Here is a 25,662-nt window from a genome sequence, read left to right on the forward strand (position 1 = left end):
AGTATTTGCTATTCCTTTTTGTTGTTGCACTTTTTCAAATTTTCCAGGAGGGGGGCCAATCCCCCCTTTAAAAAAAATCGAGGAGGGGGCGTGTCCCCCCCCCCCCGGATCGCCGCCCCTGCTCCTGCTTTTTGTTATGTGTGTCAACCCCCTCCGAGCTCCCCCTATGCTGGACAAATTGGGCGGTGCACTGACCATATAGAGATATATTATATATTATATATGCATAAAATCTTGGCACTGACCTAGTACTATATTCTCGATATAATTTTTCTATGCGCGTGTTGATATTATTATGTGCATATTGATACTATATGCGTGACCAAAGTGCGTAAGTCGAATTTCAGTGCATTCGTTGTATGAGTCAGCTGAGAAGCGTCTGTCCCTTCTGCGCTATACAAATCGTACAATACAGCTACACCAACAAAAATACACGGAAGTATATAGCGCATACAGTACACGCATCGTATGTTATGCTTGACTCGTTTACGTGACGTGTGTATGTACTGTGCATGTGTACGTACGTATCTTGTTCTAAATTGAGCACAACTTGACGTAGAATTCGGAGAAATCTGCGTTTATTGGTGAGTCCATTTAATTTTAAAAGATGTTGTTCTTTGGAATGAAATATGTGAGTGTTTAAAAACTATAAAGCAATTCATATTATATTGAAGATTGCGAATATAACCTCCCGAGTCACAAGTGATCAAGTGACTACACAATGCACAGAACTCGATGGCGATGCCCCATCGGAGCACCGGGTGTGATCAGGGGGATCGGTCTGTGATAACTCGGGCCGGGGCCCGCGGAAGGAACTGGGCCGTGGGATCAGCTCCACGATCATGACATGATGACTAGAGATAGAGTATGGTCTCTGGTGAGTGGCATACCCCGGTGGGCGGCCAGAGGTATAAAACAAAGAAAAAAGTATATGCAAATCATTTATAACTATATGCGATTGAAACCTGCCCTGGAATCCCAGGTAAGTTCTGAACTTCTGCTTTGTCGAGTATCCGTCAAAAGCTGTCGGAAATCTATGACACCAGTCGCCGATGGGAATTCCAGCTGGTGCTAACTTAGACCAAATTTTCTGTCTCTTTCGTTCGTTAGCCTCTGATTTGGGTAGGGTCGGCTCCTCTCTTTAGAGGCAGAAAAGGTCCGTACGCGCTATGGTTAGGGTGTCTGATTGCGCACCCGATGTTGTGTGCTAAAATTCTTCCCATAGAGATTGCACGCATCTCTATGCAGTCTACGTGCATTGCGCGACCATGTAAAAAAAGTCAATTTTTTTTTTCAATTCGAGATTCAAACCTTTATCTGTTGTGATCCTGAAGGTGATACTCAATAAATGAGGTGTCATATGAAAGAGCAGGCGAATTCCAATTTTTCCAAAGGGGGGTCATCTCGAAATTCTAAAAATATCTTGGTCAAAACAGCGATTTTAACATTGTGTCCTGGCTAACTCCGAGGTTTGTCACTTTTGAGATATGACGCCCCGATCGATAAGTAGTCCCAGCTAGTCCTAAGGAGTATATCTATGTGCTTATTTTTTCGCTAGCCCCCAGGGATCACAAGGGATTACAGTTTAAAAATACCCTTCCCCCCCATTTGTTGGATCAGCTAATTAGGGAGGCGTGCGCTCCGCTCAGCCCAAACCATTGTTACATCGCGTAACATCTCCGCGTACGAACGAAACCTGAATGAGAGTATGGCTAGCACGTGCACGTGCACGTTGTCTCCGCGATATTGCCATTGACTATAACGTGTATTCACTTCCGGGTATTTTTGCTCGAACAGCTAGCCATACTAGTCAATGGCACATATCGCAGAGAAAGCGTGGCTCAAGCTGCAAGTCGCGCATTCAGCTTAGCAACATGCGTACGATAGGCATACGCTTGCATATCGCGCGATACAGCTGTTTGGCTAAATTTTAGCAAAACAACATAACTCTGCGTGTACGTCTTTTTTGTCAATTCTGACCAAATCGATATGAATATTGCAGCGTTTTGGAGGGGCTGTATCTTTTGATAGAAACATCGGTTAGACTTGAAATTTGAAATGTGTTTTTCTGCTTACTTTTTTTATTCAAATATCATACAAAAATGGTGAAAAACGATCCCAAATTGAAAATTGAAAAAATCGTTCAAACACCCTACTAAGGTGTAGGTTAGGTGGGTAAATCAATGCACCAAACTTGGCAAAACTACTGGCCAAATTCCATACCTCACAGGATGCATATCCGGTGCATGTTTTTTTGAAAATTAGGTATAGAATCTAGGCTTAACTACTTCGGTTCTACTTACCAACTTGACTAAAATAATCCGTTTAATGGTCCATTTTTAGGAAATTATGGGTCAAAATCGACATCCATGTTGAAAATCTTGCAGCCGTATTTTAAACTCTCACTGTGCATGACGTCATCTAAATCTCATTCCTTCTAGTCCCTGCCGAAGGCAAAATGATTATGAAGGAAAAACTGTGCACGAGCTACAAGTTCGTAATGACGTTATCACAGTTTTTTCTTCATAATCATTTTGCCTTCAGCTTTGGCTAGCGGCTTTGGCTTTGCTTCTGAATTTGGAAGTGAAGCTGGAGCACATCTATTACTTCATGGAGCACCCTTCTACATGAAGGATGTCTCTTCCAAGGAAATAAAACAAATTTTTACTCTTCTCCTACATTTCCGGCAGGGTGGAGGGCGGGTGGAAGGCATCTATCCCCGCCCCCCCCCACTCCGGGAATGGAGGGACCGGACTTAGAGGGGTGTTTTCAAAAGGAGGGAACATGCATACTAGGGCTGTGACGAGTAGTCGAATGCTCGAGTACCCGCACTGTTGACAACTACTTGAGTACGATTTCTCGTACTCGAATATTCGGCTGCAAAAAAAAAAAAAAAAAAAAAAAAAAATTCCCGGTCACCTGGCACTGTCCAGGCTGACGCTTACCCGTGCCAGGGAGAGCGCCTGCCGCTGGCATGGTACTGTTGGTAAACATGTTTCCTAGCTCAGTCATGGTCAAACTCACCACTCAGAAACTGGGACCAAATGTCCGGATTTCTGTTTGGACTCGGAGGAAAATGGATTATTCTGCCATCTTTGGTTTTTAACAGTATTGTTTACTGTTATTATTATTATTAAATCGGCGCCTTCAACTGCAACTCGAAGTAAAATTGCATGAGTTTTCAGAGACGGACCTGGGATACTGCTCCCGTGGTATGGTGGTGGCCAAAAAAACTAACAACAAAAAACAAAAAAAAAAAAACAAAAAACAAAAAAACAAAACATGGCGTCCGAATATTCAAGTATTCGCTGGGAAGCCTTGGAGTGTACTCAGGTACCTCATTACACGGTTGTGCACAGCCTTAATGCATACGCGTACCCTAAATAACACTGGGGGGGGGGGCGGGCATCTATCACATCAGGGAATGCTTCTACAATATCATGTTACTTGTTAAAATGATTCCCGGTAATGTTTTTATGTATTGTCTTATGTATTATGTAATTATATCACACTGATCGACATTATGTATGTTTAAAATATGTATATAGAAATCAATTGATAAATCAATATGATATCTATCAAGGATTAAAAACACCCATTTTGTTTTCCTTTTCTAAATGTAGGATAAGATGGTGAAGACCGTTAAGCGTCGCTTATCGAACCCGCAGGTGATCCTTCAGTTATGGGAGGCCATCACGTGCATCCGGCAGGGCAAGCAGGTGGCCAACCTTGATCGCATCTACCGCTTCATGGAGCGCTCCTACGAGATCTCCACCAAGGAGGTCCAGAAGCAGATGGCCTTCGCTGTGAAGGAGGGCCTCTTGGTGAAGGAGCTGTCCAAGGCCAAGCAAGGACACAGGCAGGGAGAGACACAAGATGCCTTCTGGTGTGCTGAAGAGAGAACTGAAGAGGTAAAGTCATTGGCACTCATTTATAAGTGACAGATGCTGTTTTTTACTTGCACATTAGTTTTGAGTTTTTCATTCATTCATTATAGAATCTATCCGCTCTTGTTGAGGCTGTTTATGCATCTATCCTACAAAGTCGACATGCATCATTTGTATACTGTTGATAACATCATAGAGACTCTTTTCCCCACCTAATAACTGTTCCTCCTAGATTTCTTCTGTTTTACTTATTCTTTCTCTGTCTCCTTTTTTTCCTTAGTCTGAGGAGCCCCATGATTGGTATTGCTTTGAGTGCCACGCAGGAGGGGATGTATTGTGCTGTGGGACATGCTACAGAGTCTATCACGCAGACTGTGTGAAGGTCGATGACCCCGAGAAGATACTCAGTCTTTGGATCTGTCCCATTTGCGAGGTAAGCCTCAGGCTTGTTTTAATACCACACATGATCTATTCTACACTGCTGATGGTTTAGCAACAGTTGCTCTGTAAACAATCGTACATGAACCAAATTCCTGAATTCAAGTCTGGTTCTAAAATGATACTCTAAAAATCATTGTTGTGGAGATGCTACAGAGCATGAAACCCGGGTTTGAATATTCGATTTCGGTTATTTCAACAATTAATTTCAGGTATTTCAAAATTTAATTTCACATTGATATTTTGCAATAAAGAACTTAAAATATACAATCACAAACTTAAATTTCAATAAAATTAAATATATATGCTTTAGAAATAAATGGAAATTGTTTCAGATGACGGTAGGTCTTTTTATTGCTCTTAAGTTGAGGCTGCAAGGAAGGAGTCACCTGCGGTACCGAGAATGTTCAGAAAAGGAAGTTAAAAAATACTCACTGAAGACTGAGTAAGTTACGGTTGTACCACACACAAGACCAAAATGCTGATCAGACTATTAGAATTAAAATGTGATAGGCATTAATTGTCTAAAGATCCACAAAACAATGGCTTACCCTTGATATTATGATGAAGAAAAATATATTAAAGCTCTTGAAACAACATCGAAGTGCCTTTCGATCATTCTAAAAATTCCTGTATTACGGCAAGATTAAATTGGGAGTCAAGTTTTGAATGCTTGATGTGTTTGGATACAGCCCACACGTCATACATGCAGACAAAAGTCCAAATTGAAAAAGAAAAGATAATTAGTCTGTCTTGCTCAGAAGTCGCAGGATTGTCATACATTCATTACTTCATTGTGTAGAAAGATTCACACTCTTTTTTATTTATATTTTTTTTTATTGTTGTATCTAAGTTGAGGGCTGCGGGCACGTCAAGCTACTCTGCTTATTTCTGTAGCCCTCCTGCATCTAATGTATGTTAATTATGCATTCAATATATTTGTTTAATTTCGTTTATTATCTGTATAAAATTATATACACTTAAAATATTGTATCAAACCATATTATGTTCATGAAAATGTATGATAAAAAAAAGAAAAAGATGCAGAAACCAATAAATCAAGCCCTGTTTCATAAAACTTTTTATCAATAACATAATACTAACTGTCTACGACAAATTTGTTCTCAGCCAATCGTAAGCCACGATTTCAGTAGCTTATAACAATTATTGTAACTTGTCATTGATATCAAGTTTTATGAAACAGGCTTTGATAAATCATTGTTTCCAATCTACAGAGCTGCAAGAAGAAGACAGTCCAGATGAGCAAATGGGATCTCAACAAAATCTTACTCCATGTTCTCAACAGAATGAAAGAAAAGGTTAGCAAGAGATCCACTCTCACCCCCCCCCCCTCATTCAGAATCAAAGCTGTTAATAGCCTCTATGACTGCCTTAGTAAAACTTTGTGTATAAATGAATAGAAAAGGTAGTATGTTGATGCATGAAAAATATGTATACATATGTATATATACTCATTAATATGTTATCCCCAAGGGCCTGAAAATATCCTGAAAGTATTTTACTTATGAGAGACAGATTTTTCTATTGTCATAAAAAGTAAAAAGTTTGAATTTGTATTCGCCATTGCTCAAAGACTGAGTATACATGTAGCTTATGTTTGAGACATCTCTTGCAACTCAAATTTGTTTTGACAATACTTTCACTAAGAACACCCTATACTGTAGTAATGTCAAGTTGTTTACAGAATACCACTCCTGGGGGGGGGGGGGTGTTTCACAGAGACTAAGATCAACTTTAAGTTGGACTTAACTATGGCAGGCTGGTCATGCCACTAGTTCCTCTAACCATTCCTGGCATTGGTTTCTCAAGGGACATATAGATTGTGGTCACAAATCTACAGAATTTATATTTTTTTATAGTTCATTATTGAAGGAAAAGATATTATCTAAAGATCATAATTGAGAGACCAATAGTGAGATCCACCAGTGGCATGAACGGCCTACCATCGTTAAGTCCAACTTAAAGTCGATCTTAGTCTTTGTGAAACACTCCCTGGGATGTTAGACGTCTCTCTATTAATTCAATTTTAAGCCAATTTAATGGTTTGACCTTGATAATTTAGTAAATATTACTAAGACATTTACACCTACTCTCATGATTTTCTTTATAAAATATTGTGCAATAACAGACAATAGCCACTTCCGGCATGAACAGATAACTGTTGACAGCTGCCATGCCAACAGAAGAGTCCCATATAGGTAATCAAATTGGTTTGCGGGGGCCAGTTTCTCGAAACCGTCATAAGTCAAAGTTTGTGGACATCCCATAGAAAAGCGTGTTAATTCTATAACGCATGTTCCAATGAGATGTCTGAAAAGTAAAACTTATATGGGCTTTTGAGAAATGGCCCCCTGCTTCTGAAAAGGTGTTCTTCTCACTTTAAAAGCAGTTTCATTTTTGTCTTTCAGTCCAGAGATCTAACAAAGAAGTTGAATCTGAATGAGTTACCCAATTACTACAACCTAGTTTATCAGCACATGGATCTTTCCATCATGATGGAGGTAAGAATTTAAAGGGAGTGGCTTGTCAGTTTCCATATGCAGAAGGTCATAATTTGCTGACACCAGACTTGACGGAAATACCATTCATGGGTGTACAGGTCTGCACACAGCAAACTTGTAGGCCGATCAAGGAATACCCCCTAGTCTCTCGGCGGCGAGTCTGTGGATGATGCAAATGTCAGATAAGGACTTTACCATATGGGGAAAAGACAGAACATTACATAAAGCTTGTTGGTCATAAAACCGAAGCTAATCCTGGTGATTGACAAAACATCTCCTATTGGGTAAACACTGGAACGGTGTCAACATTTTCCATGAGAGCCCATTTTTAACCTTCCTGCAAAAAGAAGTAAATTCATTCCTCCTTTTAACAAATTAATCTGTATAATGAGAACAAGTTTTTTTAAGCTAGACTGCACTACTTGTAGCTACTTGCGCCCTCTATATAGCAAGCAATGCCTAAGTGGTACCCGTTGATCCCCCATGGTCCCTTTTTTAATGTTAATTGAGAGCTGATTTGATGAGATAACCACCTGTCAGTGACCACGCAGGGAGGTCTAACCCCTCCTGGCCAAACTAGTGCAGATAGGCTTTAAATTTCCAAAAATGTCATTTTAAGCAAAAAGTCAGCAAAACAAGTGAGTTTGTTCATTGCTCACATTAATACAAATAATTCTTCATTGACATATTTAGTCTAAAGTAACGACCAATATCTAATCATATGAAGAAAGTAAAATTTTCTCTAAAACTTTTAATGCAGTATTAAATGGTAGACAGTTGAATCTGACTTACTTTACCCCATCTTTGTACATCAAAATAATATTTGTCGGTGCTTTGCATCATTGATTCCTTAATCAATTATGTATTTTCAAATGTCAATATTTTTGTTCCGTATACACCCGCAGTCATATATATGCTGTTCTAAAGTTCAGTTGTGTCTGCTAAAAATATCCAAACAAACCAAAGCAAATAGAGATACAAACGGACAAAAGCAGCAACAAAAAACAGGGGGCTCAACATAATCACCAGTTTATTACTTACACGAAAATAGTCATGTGCTACAAAGAGTAAACTATGCTTATACATTTTTGTTCCTTTTAGAAACTGTCGGAGAAAAAGTATCGCTCACTAGAAGACTTTGAAGGTGATGCTAATGCCCTCGTTCACATTTCCCATATTTACCATGGCCGTGTCAGTGAGAGAGCTGCTCTGTGTGTACAGACCCTCAAAGACTGCCTCTATGATGTGAGTTCATATTGGAAGATTTTTCTATGTAGTCGTATTGATCAGGGTCATGTGAGAGGTCAAAGGTCACAGAAATGTCGGGTAGTTCTGGTTGATAACATAAAGTAATTTCTCACACAATCAAATGAAAAGTACGCTTGAGGTTAAAAAAATGATATCTGCCAAATTAAATTGATATTTATATTTCTTATCAACTAAATTTTGTTCTACATAATACTGAATTTACTTTGTTTATATTATATTTGACTGTATTATATTATGTCTGTTTATATTTTGTTTGTTTTGAAACGGAAATAAAATCTGAATCTGAATCTGATAGAACATGTAAGAAGCTTAATAATTAGCAAAGAAGTATGTATTAGGCTTGTGATCTCCACCAAGAGCATATATATATGTAGCTTGTGGTCTTGACACCCAAATGTAGGATTTGCTGTTCAGTGACCTATATTCATTAAAGTTTGTATTAGTTTCCTTATGGTGAAGTCCGAGATACTACCTTTCTTGTAAATGTAATGAGTTACTCATTACTTTTTGTTTTGATAGTGTTACTTTTAATGTACTTTTGGAAATACTTGCTTGTGTTTTTCAGATCCAATGAATTAATTGATAATTTCAACCAGTTCCTTTACAAATGTAATTCCACAGCAGAACTCCAGATAAGCTTCAATTGGGATACTTTGGTCGAGACCATTTAAGCTTCGCTTATGTTTTGAATAATCCGTTACTATTTCAGTATACATTTCAACCAAAAAAGTCCTAACTTGATCTCTCTATCTTCTTGACCTTTAACCCTAATAGCTATCTGAAATCCGTCTCTGCAAAGACTGCTACATCATGTCCAATGATCGAACACAGAAAGATTGGTTTTGCAAACCATGTGTAAGTATATGTAACTGTCACATGTACTACTCGTATTGTCATATTTGAGATTTGAGTTGGATGTAAATATGGATCAATTATGAATTAATTTGATGTATTGCAGATTAAGGACTAAGGGGCTCTATATGGTATGTTAAGCTAGATCTCAGTAATTAGTGTCAGTATTGTTATGCCGTTAAGGAAAAATGTGTTTTAGTTGTGGGGAGGGGGGGGGGGGGGTTAAGAATGCAGTTGTTTGTTCATCACTATTGATCAAATACAGAATGTTCCATATACATACATGCTAAGTTTCAGAATTTGTGTTACTTCAGGGGGCCAAGATCTGGTGGAGGGGGTGGAATGTGCCTGGGGGGGGGGGGGGTGTTTCACAAAGATTCAAATTCGAACTTAACTCTAAGTTGGACTTAAATATTATGGAGAGCCATTTGTAGCCTAAGAATAAAATATATTCAAAAGCAAAAATTCAAGTATTTTATACTTTTTTTAAATTCCACATCAAGAACATGAACTGTCCTTGATAGTAGAAAATATAAATGATTTGAATCAACATTTTATGCTTTTTAAAATAACTTTTACAAAATATTTGTATAGATGCTAACAGCTTTTCATATTGTCCAACTTAGAGATAAATTCAACTTCAAATTTTTGTGAAACAACCCCCTGGTCTTTTGGGGCTGAGAGAGCACTGGTCACAGTAACATGGCCTTTTGAATGCTCATTCATTTATGAAGTGGTAAACTGCAGCAGATGTTTTTGTCTCGCCTGCGTAGCAAAAAGCGAGACATAGGCGCCGCTTTTCCGGTGACGGCGGCGGCGACGGCGACGGCGACGGCGACGGCGTCAACATCAAAAACTTAACCTAAGGTTAAGTTTTTGAATTTTTGGTATAATTTTTATGCCTCCGTTACGAAGTAGCCGGAGGCATTATGTTTTCTGGTTGTCCGTCCGTCCGTACGTACGTCCGTACGTACGTACGTCCGTCCGTCCGTACGTCCCGTTCTCGTGATCGCGTTATCTGAAGAACCGATTGATGGATTCCTGCCAAACTTTGGTCATGTATGTATCTTGCAGAGCCGATGAACTGATTAGATTTTGGGGTCACGAGGTCAAAGGTCAAAGGTCACAGGGCTCATTATGTATGCAAAAACAGCTCGTGATCGCGTTATCTCAAGAACCGATTAATGGATTCCTGCCAAACTTAGGTCATGTATGTATCTTGCAGAGACGATGAACTGAATAGATTTTGGGGTCACGAGGTCAAAGGTCAAAGGTCACAGGGCTCATTATGTATGCTAAAACAGCTCGTGATCGCGTTATCTCAAGAACCGATTGATGGATTCCTGCCAAACTTAGGTCATGTATGTTACTTGCAGAGCCGATGAACTGATTAAATTTTGGGGTCATGAGGTCAAGGTCAAAGGTCATGCGGCTCATTATGCATGCAAAAATAGCTTGTGATCGCATTATCATTAGAACAGATTGATGGATTCCTCCCAAACTTAGATCATGTATGTATCTTGCAGAGCCAATGAACTGAGTAGATTCTTAGGTCATGAGGTCAAAGGTCAAAGGTCATGGGCTCATTATGTATGCAAAAATAGCTTGTGAACGCATTCACATTAGAACTGACAGATGGATTACTATTTAACTCGGGACATCTTGCAGAGCCAATGAACTGAGTAGATGTTAGGGTCATGTGGTCAAAGATCAAAGGGTCATATATGTATATGAGAAATTGCTTGTAATCACGATATTCTGAGAACCTGTTAATGGATTACAATTGAACTTGAATTTGAACAATTTCTTCTGTTTTGGTTTGTAAAATTGCTCTATGACGGAGGCATCATTTCGACTGCGCGCAGTCGAAGTTCCATCTAGTTAAAGTATAAGTTCTTAGTCAATGAAAATTTGACTACAGGGTAATCAAGTATCCCCAAACATGTGAGTAGAATTTCAGATCACAAAGTCAAGGTCAAAGGTCATTTCAGGTCAACAGACTTGGACTATGTTGTAGCATCATCATCGAAAACTTAACCTAAGGTTAAGTTTTTGAATTTTTGAAATAATTTTGAAAGTATAAGTTCTTAGTCAATGAAACTTGGACTATAGGGTTATCAAGTCTCCCCAATCATGTGAGTAGAATTTCAGGTCACTAAGTTCAGGTCAAAGGCCATTTAAGGTCAACAAACTTAGACTTTGTTGTGGCATCAACATTAAGATTTTCAAAATGCTTCTTCTTCGTTATTTTTCAACCGATTTTGATTCTGATTGTTTCATATGATAGGGCTAGGAGGGGATTTTAAATTTCTACACAGAATCGTGAAATTCATTATCTATGCTAATTTATGCAAATTTATTTGAAATCACAAAAAAGGCTTCTTCTCCTTCATTTCTCGACCGATTTTGATTTGGTTTGCTTTATATCGTAGAGCTAACTTTGGTACACTAAACTTCTACACAGAATTTTGAAATTGTTCTCCATTAATTAATTATGGTAATTTATGCAAATTTATTCCAAAAATAAAAAAAATTGCTTCTTTTCCCTCATTTCTTGACCGATTTTGCCTTATCTGGTAGAGCTAAATTTGGAACAATAAACTTCTACACAGAATTGTGAGATTTTGCTCCATTGATTATTTATGGTACTTTATGCACATGAAATGAAATTATGTCCCTTCCAGGGCATCAAATTTCTATTTTTTGACCAGTTCAAAAGTGTACCACATAAAATTTACGATATTTGTTGTTGTGAGATGTGGATGAGCGCTACGTCATTGACGTTCTGGTTTATCATATTGAATTGCGTTATGCAGGCGAGACCGCCGAGAGCGTTTCCCTTGTTTTTATATGTAAATGAAAGCCAAATGCGCTCAACAAAGGTCCTACGCATATTCACTGAGCTCAGTGTTATAAGAGCTATACAGGAATATGAAGCGTCATATCTGAACCAGACTATAGGGTTAAGCGGGACTGCACTACTTGTAGCTACTTGCGCCCTCTATATAGCAAACAATGCCTAAGAAGTACCCATTAGTCCCCCATGATCCCCTTTTTCTGATGTTTTTGAGAGCCTTTTTGATGAGATTAACCACCTGTCAGTGACCACGCAGGGAGGTCTAATCCCTACGGGCCAAACTAGTGCAGACAGGCTTTAAACAATGAGTATTTTTAAAAAGGCATTTTATACCATTGTCATCTCTATCTCTTGTGTTCATGAAACAGCATCCAGCTCACGAACTTGTCTGGGCCCAGATGACTGGCTTCGGATACTGGCCTGCTAAAGTACTACAGAAAACAGACTCGAGAGCAGATGTTAGATTCTTTGGTTCACGGCATGAAAGGTACGTATTGTCTTCTCTCTTTTCCCTTCACTATCTTTGTCTCCCTCTCATTCTGTCTCTCCTTGTGTGTCTCTCAATGTTTCTCTTTATCTTTCCCTTTCAGGAATCTCCTCACCACATCATCTCTGTTTCTCACCCTTGTCTTTCTCTTTCTTTCTTTCTTTCTTTCTCTATATCTCCTAATTTCTCTCTCTTTCTTTATTTCTGTCTGTTTGTCTTTCTGTCTCTGTATCTCCTTTCTGTCTCTTTATCTCCTTTCTATTTCTATTTGTCATTATTCATCCTGTATCTCTAGTGTCCTCTGTCACCTTTTCTATCTCTCTCTTTTATTTCCTTGTTTCTGATATGATATTTCTCTGTTGCTTTTCCCCTCCATCTCTCCCCCTGTCTCTCTTTTTTTGGTGTCTTTGTCTCTTGTTCTATCTTTACTTTATTTCCATTTATTAGCATGTACTCTCTCTCTCTCTCCCTTGCCCTTTATCTCCATCTCTCTCTCTCTCTCCATCTCCCCATCCCTTGGTGTGTCTCTCTCCATGTTTTTTAACCACGCTTCTCCTTCCTCCTCCCCTCACCTCCCCCTTTCCCTCTCACTCTCTAATTCATGCACCAGGGCTTAAATTAATCCAAGGCCACCAAGGCCATGGCCTTGGATGCCCCTTTGATTGGCCTCAATGCCCCTCTCATTGGCCTTGGGGATTTTGTGTGCCCTTTCCTTTCTTCCTATTTGTGCTTTAATATAGGAATTTGCCCCGCAGAAAAGTGACCTTGCCCTAAAAGTAATGAAATTTAAGGCCTGATGCACATTATACAAACTACTATTCTTCACTTACTAAATATATTCAATTTATCATTTGAAAAACCTTTAGGGCCTGGATTGACCTCATCCATGTGCGCGACATCACCACCGAACGAAAGAAATTGAGACTGAAGCCCTCGATGGGCTGGCGTTCTGCCGTTAAGGAGATGGAGCTCTACAAGGCCACTCTGGCTGAATACCAGGAGAGGGCTGCAAGCAGATCCAAGGACCGGACCTCATCGTCGTCTGGGCGGAAGAGGAAGCTGAAGAAGGATGATGATGATGATGAGGATAGTAGCATGGTGGAGGATGAGGAGGAGGAGGAGGAGGATGCACAGTGTGAAGCGAGGCATGTCATCAGGGCAAGCTCTACAACAGATGCAGGACAGGTATGTTAGGAAAGTGATGATGATGGTGTTGGTGGTATGGATGATGATGGTGGTGGTGGTGGTGGTGGTGTTGGTGATGATGGTGGTGGTGGTGGTGGTGGTGGTGGTGGTGGTGGGGTGGTGGTGGTGGTGGTGGTGGTGGTGGTGGTGGTGGTGGTGGTGGTGGTGGTGGTGGTGGTGGTGGTGGTGGTGGTGGTGGTGGTGGTGGTGGTGGTGGTGGTGGTGGTGGTGGTGGTGGTGGTGGTGGTGGTGGTGGTGGTGGTGGTGGTGGTGGTGGTGGTGGTGGTGGTGGTGGTGGTGGTGGTGGTGGTGGTGGTGGTGGTGGTGGTGGTGGTGGTGGTGGTGGTGGTGGTGGTGGTGGTGGTGGTGGTGGTGGTGGTGGTGGTGGTGGTGGTGGTGGTGGTGGTGGTGGTGGTGGTGGTGGTGGTGGTGGTGGTGGTGGTGGTGGTGGTGGTGGTGGTGGTGGTGGTGGTGGTGGTGGTGGTGGTGGTGGTGGTGGTGGTGGTGGTGGTGGTGGTGGTGGTGGTGGTGGTGGTGGTGGTGGTGGTGGAGATGAATGATGATGGTGATGATGCCGATACGGATAATGATAATGGTGGTGATGATGATGATGATGGTGGCGATGATGATGATGATGATGATGATAGTGGCGGTGATGATGATGGAGGTGGTGATGATGATGGTGGTGATGGTGATGGTAATGGTGATGATGGTGATGGTAACGGTGATGCTGATGGTGAAATATGCTGAAGATGATGATGATAATGACAGTGTTGATGGTGATGATGGTGAGGATTACGATTATGATGCACGTTTATTTCGGGCCATATTTCTGTTTAAAATGTTCCAAAGTGCTGGCTCCTGGTACCAAATCTGTAGTTGAACATCTGATGAAGTATGTTAGTTTAAGAATGATTTGAATTAATTCCAGACTGTCAGAAAGAAGAGAGGGAGTTCCATAAACAAGGATCAGTAGTTGAAAAATGGCTACTTCAAAATCACAATTCCTTGTCGACCATAGGGTCTGAGCTACCCAGGCTTAAGACTAACACATATAAAGGCCCTACAATGTAGTAGTTCCTTCTTGTTTACTAACTCCATGCAGGTTAGTTTACAAACAAATATTGACTGTTTTTCTGGGATTGTTAAAATGAATAGTCCCTTTTGAACTTAAGACTCTGTCTCGGGGGCATAGTTCACTCTTGTGATCACCTAGGGGGGAATATTAAAGGGTACCCAAACTATTAACGATTTTGCTCTCCAGATTTAGGGTTTAGTTAATGAATCTACATTTTGCACTCTCTACACAGGTGTAGTAAATGGATTCTTACCTACAGTGAAGTAGGAAATTATTCCTTTAATGCTTTCAGTACCAGTAGCTGTGCTAAAGCCAGGATAACAATTATACTTTATAGGCACCTTGAGCATCGTCTGGAATGGAAATAATACATGCTCGCATCTCATATTCAAAATATACACTTTGAATACTTCTTTACAGTGATATCGCAAATTTAAGTATGAAAATTTTACTCTAAAATTGTTAACATCTAGGGAGTATACTAGCCTTCACACTTGCTTTATAGATTTTGGCATGCATGGAATTTTATTTCGAGTTGAGTTGCTTGTGGACCTTAATGATTGAATAATGTTTTATCAATTCATGTTCTTTAATTGTGTTCCATTTGAATAACTCTTATAGTTTATTTAGGGATAAGTGTAATTACTAATATCTTTTAAATGAAAAATGGGAATGGGTCCTCTTTAAATCATGCCCTTCAAAACAGTCAATATGTGTTTAATTTTTTTTACCTCCTAGTGTGTTTGTAAGACAAAATTTCTTTGCTTATTTGCCATGTGCTAGAGCCTAGAAGATAGTGGAAATACCATTCTGTGGAGTTGAACAAGTGGTAGTCCTCTATTTAAATTCAGTGTTACGTATTTAGTTGAAGAACAAGGACACCGTGAGACAGAAATAGCTTTAAAAGTGACTTTAAATAGCAATAATAATAATTCAAAGTTTTTGTATAGCGCGAAACACACAGGCATAATTGCATGTCTCTACGGGCTTTACAGAACTGAATACAGAAGAAGTGGAAATGGTGCACTGGTTCATAACCGTGAGAGCTTACAAAGTGCTAAATCAATATGTTTTCTGAACTTGTACTTTTTTGTTAACAAATGCTCTTTTGGGATTTATTATTCATGTTGTAAGAGGGCATTTGTCACTCAGAATTGTGTGCATATTGTATTTTGTTAGAGAATATGGATGTGATGTTTGTGATGTGAATTGCATTATTGTACTTAGTGGAGCAGAGTGGAAAGTGCTTTCTCACTGCATGGAAAAGGCACTCTACCAAAGACATGTGGATTTGATTTTTCATATACATGTATCATTCATTGCTGGTTCATAGCTGTTTCTGAGCTTACCAGAGCTAAATTGCTCTCCACTTCTACCTGTTTTCCTCTTTTCACTGCTAAGAAAAAAGTGCCAGTCATGTACCAACCTTTTCTTCTTTCTTCTTTTTCATGTATTGTATCCTCCTTGAATGGTATTTTGGGTTTATCTTTTTGAGCATTTGATTTTCAAATTGATTTGGTGCCTTACAAATCTTATTCAACCATTATGAAATATTGTACTCATGAGCTTCCATGTATATTAATTTGTTTGATGTGTAATAATTTGATTGTAGACATTGTTGTTCATAGCATTTATCATTTATGTATCAGACTCTGAAGTTTATTTGACTTTGAGTACATTATTTCTACCATTGTTATCTATCTGTTGTATTTTATTTTTATTTGAAATGCAGCCTCAAGTTTTGGTTGCAATAAAGAAATAACAATAATAATCATATACAGTAGGCTTACGGTTGCGCCATGTGAGAGATGGGGGGGGGGGTGGAGGATTGGGAGTCCTGAAAAGGTCTGTTGGTAATCTTTCTTTCTAGAGTGTGTGTGTAGTCCTCAAAATGACTGTTCGTAATCTTTATTTGAGCTTTCACTCTTGACAATGGATAGTCAACCTGTTCGGAACGTTGAGCCCTCCTACTACCCATCCTCTCCAGCCGACGCTTTAGTTCTCTTTAGAACTATAAGCTCACAGAAAGATTAATAACAGTCCTTTTCAGGACTCCCCAATCTTCTCCCTCTCTCACATAGTGCAACTGTAAGCCTACTGTATATCTACATAACCATTATATTTGTTTACCACTCCCTTGTATCTTTTTTCTTTGTAATGGAACAGGACCACAGTGTTAGCACCAGCCAGACCTCACCCCCGGTTCTGGATGGACCTGTGAGCAAGAAACCCAAAGTGGAGGAGGGTTCATCGTCGTCAGTAGCAGGAGCAAAGTCAGCAACGAAGTCAGCAACGAAGTCAGCAACGAAAGTAAGTCTTGCCTTTGACCTGAATGCTGTGGATGTTTTTAATGCAAAGGGGAAAGGGGGAGGGGGGGTGGAAGAGAGTGAAGAAAGGATATGGAGGGGGGGGGGGGTAAAGAAGACATTTGTGAAAATAAGACTTGAATGTACATGTAGCATGGAAACAAGAAGAGAGAGGGGAAGGGGGAGATAGAGAGAGAAAGAGTAAAAGAGAGAGACACATCGAGGCAGACAGACAGACAGGGACAGAGAGACAGAGGGAGAAAGAGAGAGAGAAAGAGAGAGAGAGAGAGAAGGAATTAGGGGATTAGGGAAAGGGAGGAAACTGAAAATTAGTTCTGAGGATTAGAGAAAAAGAGCATTAGGATGAACCGATCAGACTAAAATCAATAATGACAAAGAAAAAATTACAAAAAAATCATCACTAATCAAGAATTTTAACCAACTATCTTTCTCCCCCATCAGCCCAAATTGGAACCAAAAACGAAACCAAAAATGAAACCAGAAACAGAACCGGACCCCGAACCGATGGATGCAGTCCCGGAGCTCGAAAATGCTGAAAAAAAAGAGGAAGACGACAATGATGACGATGATCCTGTAGATGACGATCCTTTAGATGATGACCCCATAGATGATGATCACGGAGATGACGATCCCATAGATGACGATCCCATAGATGACGAACCCTCAGATGACACCCTGGACGACACTCCACCACCACCTCTCGAGGAGGAAGGTACCAGTGAGAATACGACGCCCAGTCTAAGATCAGCCCCCAGCAGACTCGAAGATAACTCCAAGACCATGCCAGCTCTCCGAGTAAAGCTAGAGGCTGATTATAAGAAGAAGATGGACAAGGCTGTCAAAGAAGCCCTAGATAAGGTCAGAGTGCATTTATGGTCTTTACAAACTTTGTAACCATCTTTAGTGACCACCTGCATAGAAAGGCCACATGTCCAGAAAGATCACCTGTTTTTAAAGTCCACATGTTTGTTTCCTTTGAATAGTTTTTCTCATTGAAACATGTAGTAAAGAACCTGTACAGGACATTTTGCCTTTAAAGACTGCATTTCTAATCTCCCTTGTTGTGGTCTGTATATACATTTAAAGGTAAAAACCAGTTATGGTCATGCGATTGCGTTGTGAAAGAAACGTTGTGGAATCGATAAGAAAAGGTTGATCATCTAGCATATAAGTATTGGTGTGTACTGCAAGGTTCTGGAATCATCAAAATGATAAGAAATATGGCCCAGTCTTCATAAAGTTACAAGCACTGTACATAGAAAGGTGTATATGGGACTATATGCATTTATCTCTCACAGACCATGTAGATAAACTAATTTTCCAAATATATCAATTAGTAGGCGGTTTCCCGGCAAAATTTGTATCATCATGTATTAGTCAAAACATATTCTTTCACATGATTGGTAATAAGAGCTTCCATTTCATTTTTTGAAATTGGGGCATTTCCAATACTGGTCTTTAGCTTTAAATGGTTCAACTTTATCAATCTCATTGAAACATGATTATTGTACTGATAGGAACCTGTACATCAAGACTGCATTTCTTATCTCCATTGTGTGGTCTGTATATACATGTACATGTTTCACTTTATTACTCTTATTGATACATGTACCTTAAAGGAAACGGTACATATTGCCTCCCTTGAGTATTCTTTATATTCCTGGGGGTGTTTCATAAAGCTGTGTGTAAAGTTACAAATGACTTGACAAACGATTTGAATATGAAGAGCCAAATGGGATGCCCAAAGTTTTTCCTGACATTTTAGCAAAGTGTGACTGTAATCTGTATTTCCCATCATCTCAATTAAATTGTTGCCAAAAATACACTTTGCATTAAAATGTTTTGTTAAAGGTAAAGACCAGTATTGGAAACGCCCCAATTTCAAAAAATGAAATGGAAGCTCTTATTACCAATCATGTGAAAGAATATGTTTTGACTAATACATGATGATAACAACTTTGCCGGGAAACCGCCTACTAATTCATATATTTGGTAAATTTGTTTCTCTCATGGTCTGTGAGAGATATAGGGTAGTCCCATATACATCTTTCTGTGTATAGTGCTTGTAACTTTACGAAGAATGGGCCAAATTTCTTATCATTTTGATGATTCCAGAACCTTGCAGATGCTAGATGCTAGATGATCAACCTTTTCTGATCGATTCCACAACGTTTCTTTCACAATGCAATCGCATGACCATAACTGGTCTTTACCTTTAATAATGATAAGGTGAATGTACATCTGCATATATATTTCAACTTAAGCTTATGCATTTAAAAGGATTTGAGAATCCCATTTAGCTCTTCATATTCAAGTTATTTGTAAATTTATGCGTAACTTTACGCACAGCTTTATGAAAGACCCCCCTGGCTTCATAGTATAGGATAGGGTAACTGATAGAGTTTTGTATTGAAAGGCGATTCTCTGTTATGAATCCCATACAACATATATGGACTGTTCAGAGCCAGAGGAGATTAAATGTACTTTAACACAGAATCCACTACATTGTGACTTTTGACTCATGACCTTTGACATATGACCTTTACCTTGAATGTTTCATTATCCTAGGCCAAGCAAGAATGGCATGCAGAGAAGGAGAAACTCCTGAAAGAGGCGAAGGACAAACTTGCCGCTGACGTTCAGAGAGCGAAGACGGAGACGGAACACAAATGCAAGAAGGAGCTCAATGAGCAGTTCCAAAAGCTTACAGATGAGATATCTCAGACTAAGAAGAAACAGTGGGTGAGTACTAGTATGAAAGCATAGTATTGACTTTTAAACCGCAATTGAAAGTAAAGATGGTAATCATTAAGATCCAGAAACTCTTTTAATAATATCACAAACCAAGAAGAAAAAAACAAAAGGTGGATAAGTAGCACAGACTTCCATTTGACCCCTATTCTCACTGTATGAAATCTCCAACTGCCACAGATCACATGTCTTTTGGTGATTTCTTCTGTCAAGTCTTTTAGATCTATTTGTTAAATCTGGGTGGGGGGGGGGGGGGGTAATTAGACCCCCTATGAAAAGGTGCTCTCGAAAGCCCAGTTGGGCTAGGGTTAAACAGATATTGAAAGAGCAAGATGATTGGATATCAAGGTAAAGTTGGCCTAGTATTAATTTATTAATCTTATTTCTGTGATGAAATAATTTGAATTTAGTCTTTAGGAATTTTCGAGAATAGAAATGTGATTACCTGTTCACTACTAATCATGAATGATTTTCCATTTCCTTGTGCATCAAAATGACAGTATTGTGAGGTCATGTGTACATATCCCTACATGTGGTCGTGCACATGTGAGAATACAGTCGCAATAAAGTCCTGCAATCTTAGTGGCCCAAATTCACAAAGGAGGTTTGTCGACAACCGATGTTAATGTACGTCATATTACGCGTTTTGACGCATTTTTACAAACCTGGTTTGTAAAAACGCTTCGAAACGCGTCATATGACTCACGAAAACCAAGGTTTGTCGACAAACCTCCTTTGTGAATTTGGGCCTGTGGCTTTAATGAGGTTAAGAGACTTGTGTTGAAATGGTTCAATGATCGATTGTTTAACTGAGGTTTTGGTTTCTTTTCCATCTTTCAGTGTATAAACTGTGAGAAGGAGGCCATGTATCACTGCTGTTGGAACACGTCGTACTGCAGCATCAGCTGCCAGCAAGTCCATTGGCATCAGGAGCATAAGAGACTCTGTCGACGCAAGCGATGAAAACGCCCCATCCCCCCACCCTTTCATAGCCCATAGAGACAGATCCTTGTGACACTTGTACGCGAGCTTGGAGCTTGGAAGAGTTCTCTCCCCCTTACAATATCTACGGGAGGGAACTGCACTAACTGGTCACTGGTCAGTCAGAAAAGAAAGTTTCTGTGACTCTGAATAATTTCCCCCACCCTACAATTTATATTGGGAAGGAACACTTGGAGATTCGGTGAAACGACTGACCAGTCGGAAGAAAACTTTGGGTGACTTAAGTATCTGTCTAAACTAGCTATGCCCCCTCCAATGCATCCCTGTCCGATTCGTCAGATGTCTCAACTACAGAGCGGTTGAACCGAGATGGCGACAATAACCTTGGCGCTGATGCAGTTTGGATGTGACCAACCAGACAGGTCATTCCATTTCTGACTTGACATTACTCGAGACATGATTCATTGAAATAGTCATCTTTTCCAAGAGTTTACTTGCTACCCCTTTGTAAAAATCTTCGTATCTCCTTTGTCCCTCTTTCCACCCCTCCCCCCCCCCCCCATTGTATCTCCTCCCGCTCCGTTGTATACGTTTGTCTCTTTGTTTGTTTGCGCCTGTATTTTTTTCATCTATCCTCTCCATATGATTTTGTCAGCATAGTGAATGTGTAAATTTTTGAGACTTTTTTTCAAGGTGTAAACTATAAATGACTTGGGCCAAAGCATTCATGAATTCTTAGAAGTACATGGATGTCATATATGCAGTGTTTGATATATATCTAATTGTGGAGCCTGTTGAAAGGATAGACAAGTAAATTATATTTCAAAAAGACACATGGTGAAGTTGTGCTCTACAGCGAAATGTTCCTCTTATCGGTGATGGGGAGATCAATGATGCATTGCTAGTTTTGGGATTATAGTTAGTAGGTTAACAAATCTACAGAGCAGGATTATTGGAAGCTCTAATTCTCACTACCGGTATACAGCGATATGTTTCATTTCAAATAATTTTATGAACATACTATTACTAGGTTGTAGAAACTGAAAGGAAGCTTCATGTAGTGAAGGTATTTGAAAATGGCCATTTAGTACATGTAATTTCATTTCTTCCTGTGATTACACCAAGCATAGATTTTGGAAACATTGCGAAATTGAAAAAATAATATATTGGAAAACATTGAGCGAGAATGATTATTATCAGGCAAGAATGATTATTGTTTAGGTGACCCTAGAAAGTTGTAGGTATGTTTGCAAACAGACATAAAGACTGGGTAATACTTGTCATCATTAAAAAAAATCCATGTTGGGGAGAAATGGTACTCACAGTATTAATGTACTTAATGAATTATCTCATTTTTAAAGCTGATTATAGGATCCTGTTTGGTGTTGTGAAACTTAATGTCATGTAGGCATCATGGTACCAGCAACTACTAGATAATAATATTTTATTTTCATCATATTGCAATTTTCTATAGCATTTTCCTAGGCTTACATATGACTTTACATGTGTAAAATATTGCCTCCTATAAGAATGCGTGTTGAAGACGACTATTTTCTTACAGTGTGTGAGCGAAAAAGAGAGAAAGAAATCTACAAAATTATGTGAAACAACGACTTTTATATCCAGATCGATTTAAATTATAGAGCAGTTAAAGAAGATAGAGAGAAATATAAAGTGTAAATATTATATATCTGTTATAGAAATCTCCATAGGATGATGATATGTAGAAGTACTTGTGAATACTCATGAATAAAGTGTTGGTGTTGTCAACCTTTTAGAGGTTCCCTTTGTATATTGCACAGGTCAACAACATGCTGCATATTCTGTGTTATATTTCAAAAAAACTTGCTTGCTCCAACATAATGATGCATGAACATCGCGCACAAGCCAAGCTACATTGTAGTTACAGTATGGCATGGCTTTTAGTAGTCGCTGATTGACTTTACAAAATGACATCCATTCATATTTTTGTACTTTTTTTATGTAAAAAGCAGTTTTTTTGCTATGGTATTGAAGTATACATTGCTTCTGCTGTTATATCATTTAGTTCAATAACTCTGTGTGCCAGGACTGTGATACCCAGATTGCCAAATATATTAGTGTATGGTTTTCCAAGGACACTAAACATGTACTGGTTGCAAACATCAACTCAAGCACTTCATTGTATGTTCTGGAAGTTGACCAAAGCTGAAAAAGAGAGTTAAAATAAAATGTTTTCGTACCATGATTTTTTTTGGAAAAGATCTAGAATTCGACTTGCTATTGGAATGATCTTGTTTAAATTAAATTCATTGGATTATTTTAGTACTTAGGATCTTCAGGGCAGCGTTTCACGAAACCACGATAAGTACAAGTTCACCGACATCCCACTGAAATGAGGGTTAAACTTAATACACGCATTTCAATGGGATGTCGGTGAACTTGTACTTATCATGATTTTGTGAGACGCTGCCCATATCTTTAGTCTACTTAATGTTTGCAAGCCTGTAGGATATGGAAGATTGCCAAATATGAGCAAGACATCTCAACAAGAATATATATGCCATACCCCAAGTGAGTTTAAATTGTCTGGAGTAAATTGGGCGACAAAACAAGGTTTGAGTTGTAAGGAACCCCATCCCCATCTAACGTTTTGGCAAGAAAACAATAAATTGTCCCCAGCTGGACTCCTACAATTATTGTAACAGGAACAAATTTGTTACGCAAATAAAGTTTGTTATAAAATTCGAATCGCTATGACAGTACATGTATGTTTATTATTAAAAAGGGGAGGGGGCTTTGCTTTTATACTTGATGTCCATTAATGTGCACTGTGTCATTAGATGATAAATGCATGTACATTACTTTCTTTGTATTACATATCAAATACATGTTTCTCTCCTTGTAATGTCCTTTACCCACTTATGCACATTTTCTAACAAGAAGTTAAGAATTGGCAGTAGTATACAATCCTAAGCCTGGATGTACATGCAAAACACCGCTTCTGTCATTGAAGATGCTTGATTGTATTTTTTTGGTGTAAATTCCTTTTTAATGATTTACTTACAAATGTCAACAGGGTAGCCCGTAATCGTGAACCAGGTGCTGCTCTTAATAGAAAGATTAACAATCAATCGTTCACAAATTCCAAATATATTACACATACAAGGTCTAATGCCAGTTACTTTATGCTATATATATTTGATATTATATTTTTGTGTATGTCCTTGTTATACTCAAGGTACATGCATGATTGTGTTACAAAAATGTATAGCCTGCTTTTTTTTCTACTCCTTTTTTTTCTTCTTCAATTTCCATTCGTTCTTCTTCACATTGTTTGGTGTTACATTCTGGTGCATATTCTTTCTACTTTTTTTTTTGGTAGTTTGAGAGATTTCTTCTTTCTATTTCTCATTATGTAAATATTGCTATGCTTTTGAATATTTTTGCCTATTAATGAGTACCGTAAGAGAAATCAAACGATCCAACAGAACTGAAATAATTGCATGTTTATCAATATTTTCTTCTGCCTTCTTTTGTGTAAATTAATTCAGATTTTGTTTTCTTTTTCTGATGGGTGTAAGACACCAATTTTGTATATGGTTGTTTGTGGTATTTTTTTTTTTTTTTTTGTCTTAAACTGGGGAATACCAAGTAATATTCAGCGATTTTGTTTTTTTTGTTTTTTTTTGTTGAACAATTGGTTTATGTGTTGGTTGTAGTGAATGGGACTATGAGAAGCTCAGCCAACTTGAGTAGTGTAAGAAATGAATATGTGATTCTCATTAGTGGTACAAGTGTAGATGGCATGGAAGTCCACCTTTTGGGACATTTTACAAGTTAATGGGAAGGAACTGTTTTTATGAAAGTCTGATAGTTAAATATTTATGACATTCTGTGCGGATGATACATTATAAATGTACTTGTGGGACCAAATATATTATGCTGCTTAAGAAAAGAAAAAAACATGCGAGAAACACTCAATGTTGCATCTTTATACAAAATACATGATGGATAATTTGTATTACCTTTAAAGTCTGTAAACCATTATGTTCACAACTGAATGACATAGAAGGAAATTAGGATGGAAAATAACCTGAATGCATCTATCCCAATATGTATTGACCAATGTCTGTGTCATATATATATATATACAAAGATGGGACATGCACAGTGCAACTACACATCTCATAATTCTTTTTTTATTTTTATTTGTGTACCAGTAATTATTTTTGCCACAGCAGTTTTCTGCCTCTTGTATGTGTATAAGGGGCTTTCTGGACCTGGACATACATGTACATGTAGTGGTAAATATTTGTGATATGTCCACGCTATTAATTTTTTTACAATTCTGATTATTCAAGGTACTCCTAACATTGCTTACAGCAGCTTCTCTCAATTTTGTAACCATCACAACTCTCAAAAGCAATATATTTTGTTTAATGCATTGCCATTTAATAGAACATTATTTCAATGATTCAATTACTTACAAGACAATTGCTTTGTACATTCAATGCTGCAATGTCTCTATACATGTACATTTTTGAATTCATGTAATAATAATAATAATAATATTTAATTTTTATATAGCGCTTAATACAGAATTCTCATTAAATATGACATCTAGACTACTAGTCATACAATTATTTTCTGCCATTTTTAGTTCTGAAGTTTAAGAGGTGCTGCATCACTGCATTTATAGTGCCATTACACCAGGCTGTATTATGTGGAATGTGTATACTGAAGCGAAATTAACATATACTTGTTGATATGCCATGAGTACATGTAGTTTATCAAAAAGGAATCTGCCACAGACTGCAAATTGCATATCAAATGCTTCATACGTATGTAAGTCAGGCTTGTAAAAAATGTGGCATAATATTAATTTCTGCGTTATTGCATGCTTTATAAAGAAAACTACACATGTATTATTGCAAAGAGGAAGACTAAATAGGAATATATATAACAGGAGGTTAGATTTGGTGTTAGAAGCATAGTTTGGATATTTTATTGACATTTTGTTACATGTATTATTGTACAAATTAAACTATGTGCCTTTTACTATATTTTCAGAAAGATAGTTTGTTA

At 38.4% G+C, this 25,662-nt stretch overlaps 1 protein-coding gene across 1 annotated transcript; it reads left to right on the forward strand.

The window, feature by feature from the left end:
• Window positions 1-457: 457 nt before the first annotated feature.
• LOC105436916 (zinc finger MYND domain-containing protein 11) lies at window positions 458-25,003 on the forward strand. Its single transcript, XM_030990505.1, has 13 exons — window positions 458-584; window positions 3,624-3,911; window positions 4,168-4,320; window positions 5,561-5,644; window positions 6,755-6,847; window positions 7,949-8,092; window positions 8,891-8,971; window positions 12,194-12,312; window positions 13,179-13,497; window positions 16,742-16,885; window positions 17,344-17,760; window positions 19,471-19,644; window positions 20,494-25,003. Exons 2-13 carry the CDS (start codon window positions 3,630-3,632, stop codon window positions 20,614-20,616), a joined length of 2,133 nt encoding a protein of 710 aa, XP_030846365.1. The 5' UTR covers window positions 458-584; window positions 3,624-3,629; the 3' UTR covers window positions 20,617-25,003.
• Window positions 25,004-25,662: the final 659 nt, after the last annotated feature.

This window comes from Strongylocentrotus purpuratus, unplaced genomic scaffold, assembly GCF_000002235.5.
Source record: "Strongylocentrotus purpuratus isolate Spur 01 unplaced genomic scaffold, Spur_5.0 spur5_scaffold_19, whole genome shotgun sequence".
In the NCBI taxonomy this organism is placed as follows: Eukaryota; Metazoa; Echinodermata; class Echinoidea; order Camarodonta; family Strongylocentrotidae; genus Strongylocentrotus; species Strongylocentrotus purpuratus.

What these genes read in the sequence shown, in the direction of transcription:
- LOC105436916 (XM_030990505.1), top strand. Translation starts at nt 3,630, where the DNA reads ATGGTGAAGACCGTTAAGCGTCGCTTATCGAACCCGCAGGTGATCCTT. An exon ending in ATTGGTTTTGCAAACCATGT is followed by an intron (nt 8,972 to 12,193) that starts GTAAGTATATGT and finishes TTCATGAAACAG; the next exon opens with CATCCAGCTCACGAACTTGT. An exon ending in TTTGGTTCACGGCATGAAAG is followed by an intron (nt 12,313 to 13,178) that starts GTACGTATTGTC and finishes AAAAACCTTTAG; the next exon opens with GGCCTGGATTGACCTCATCC.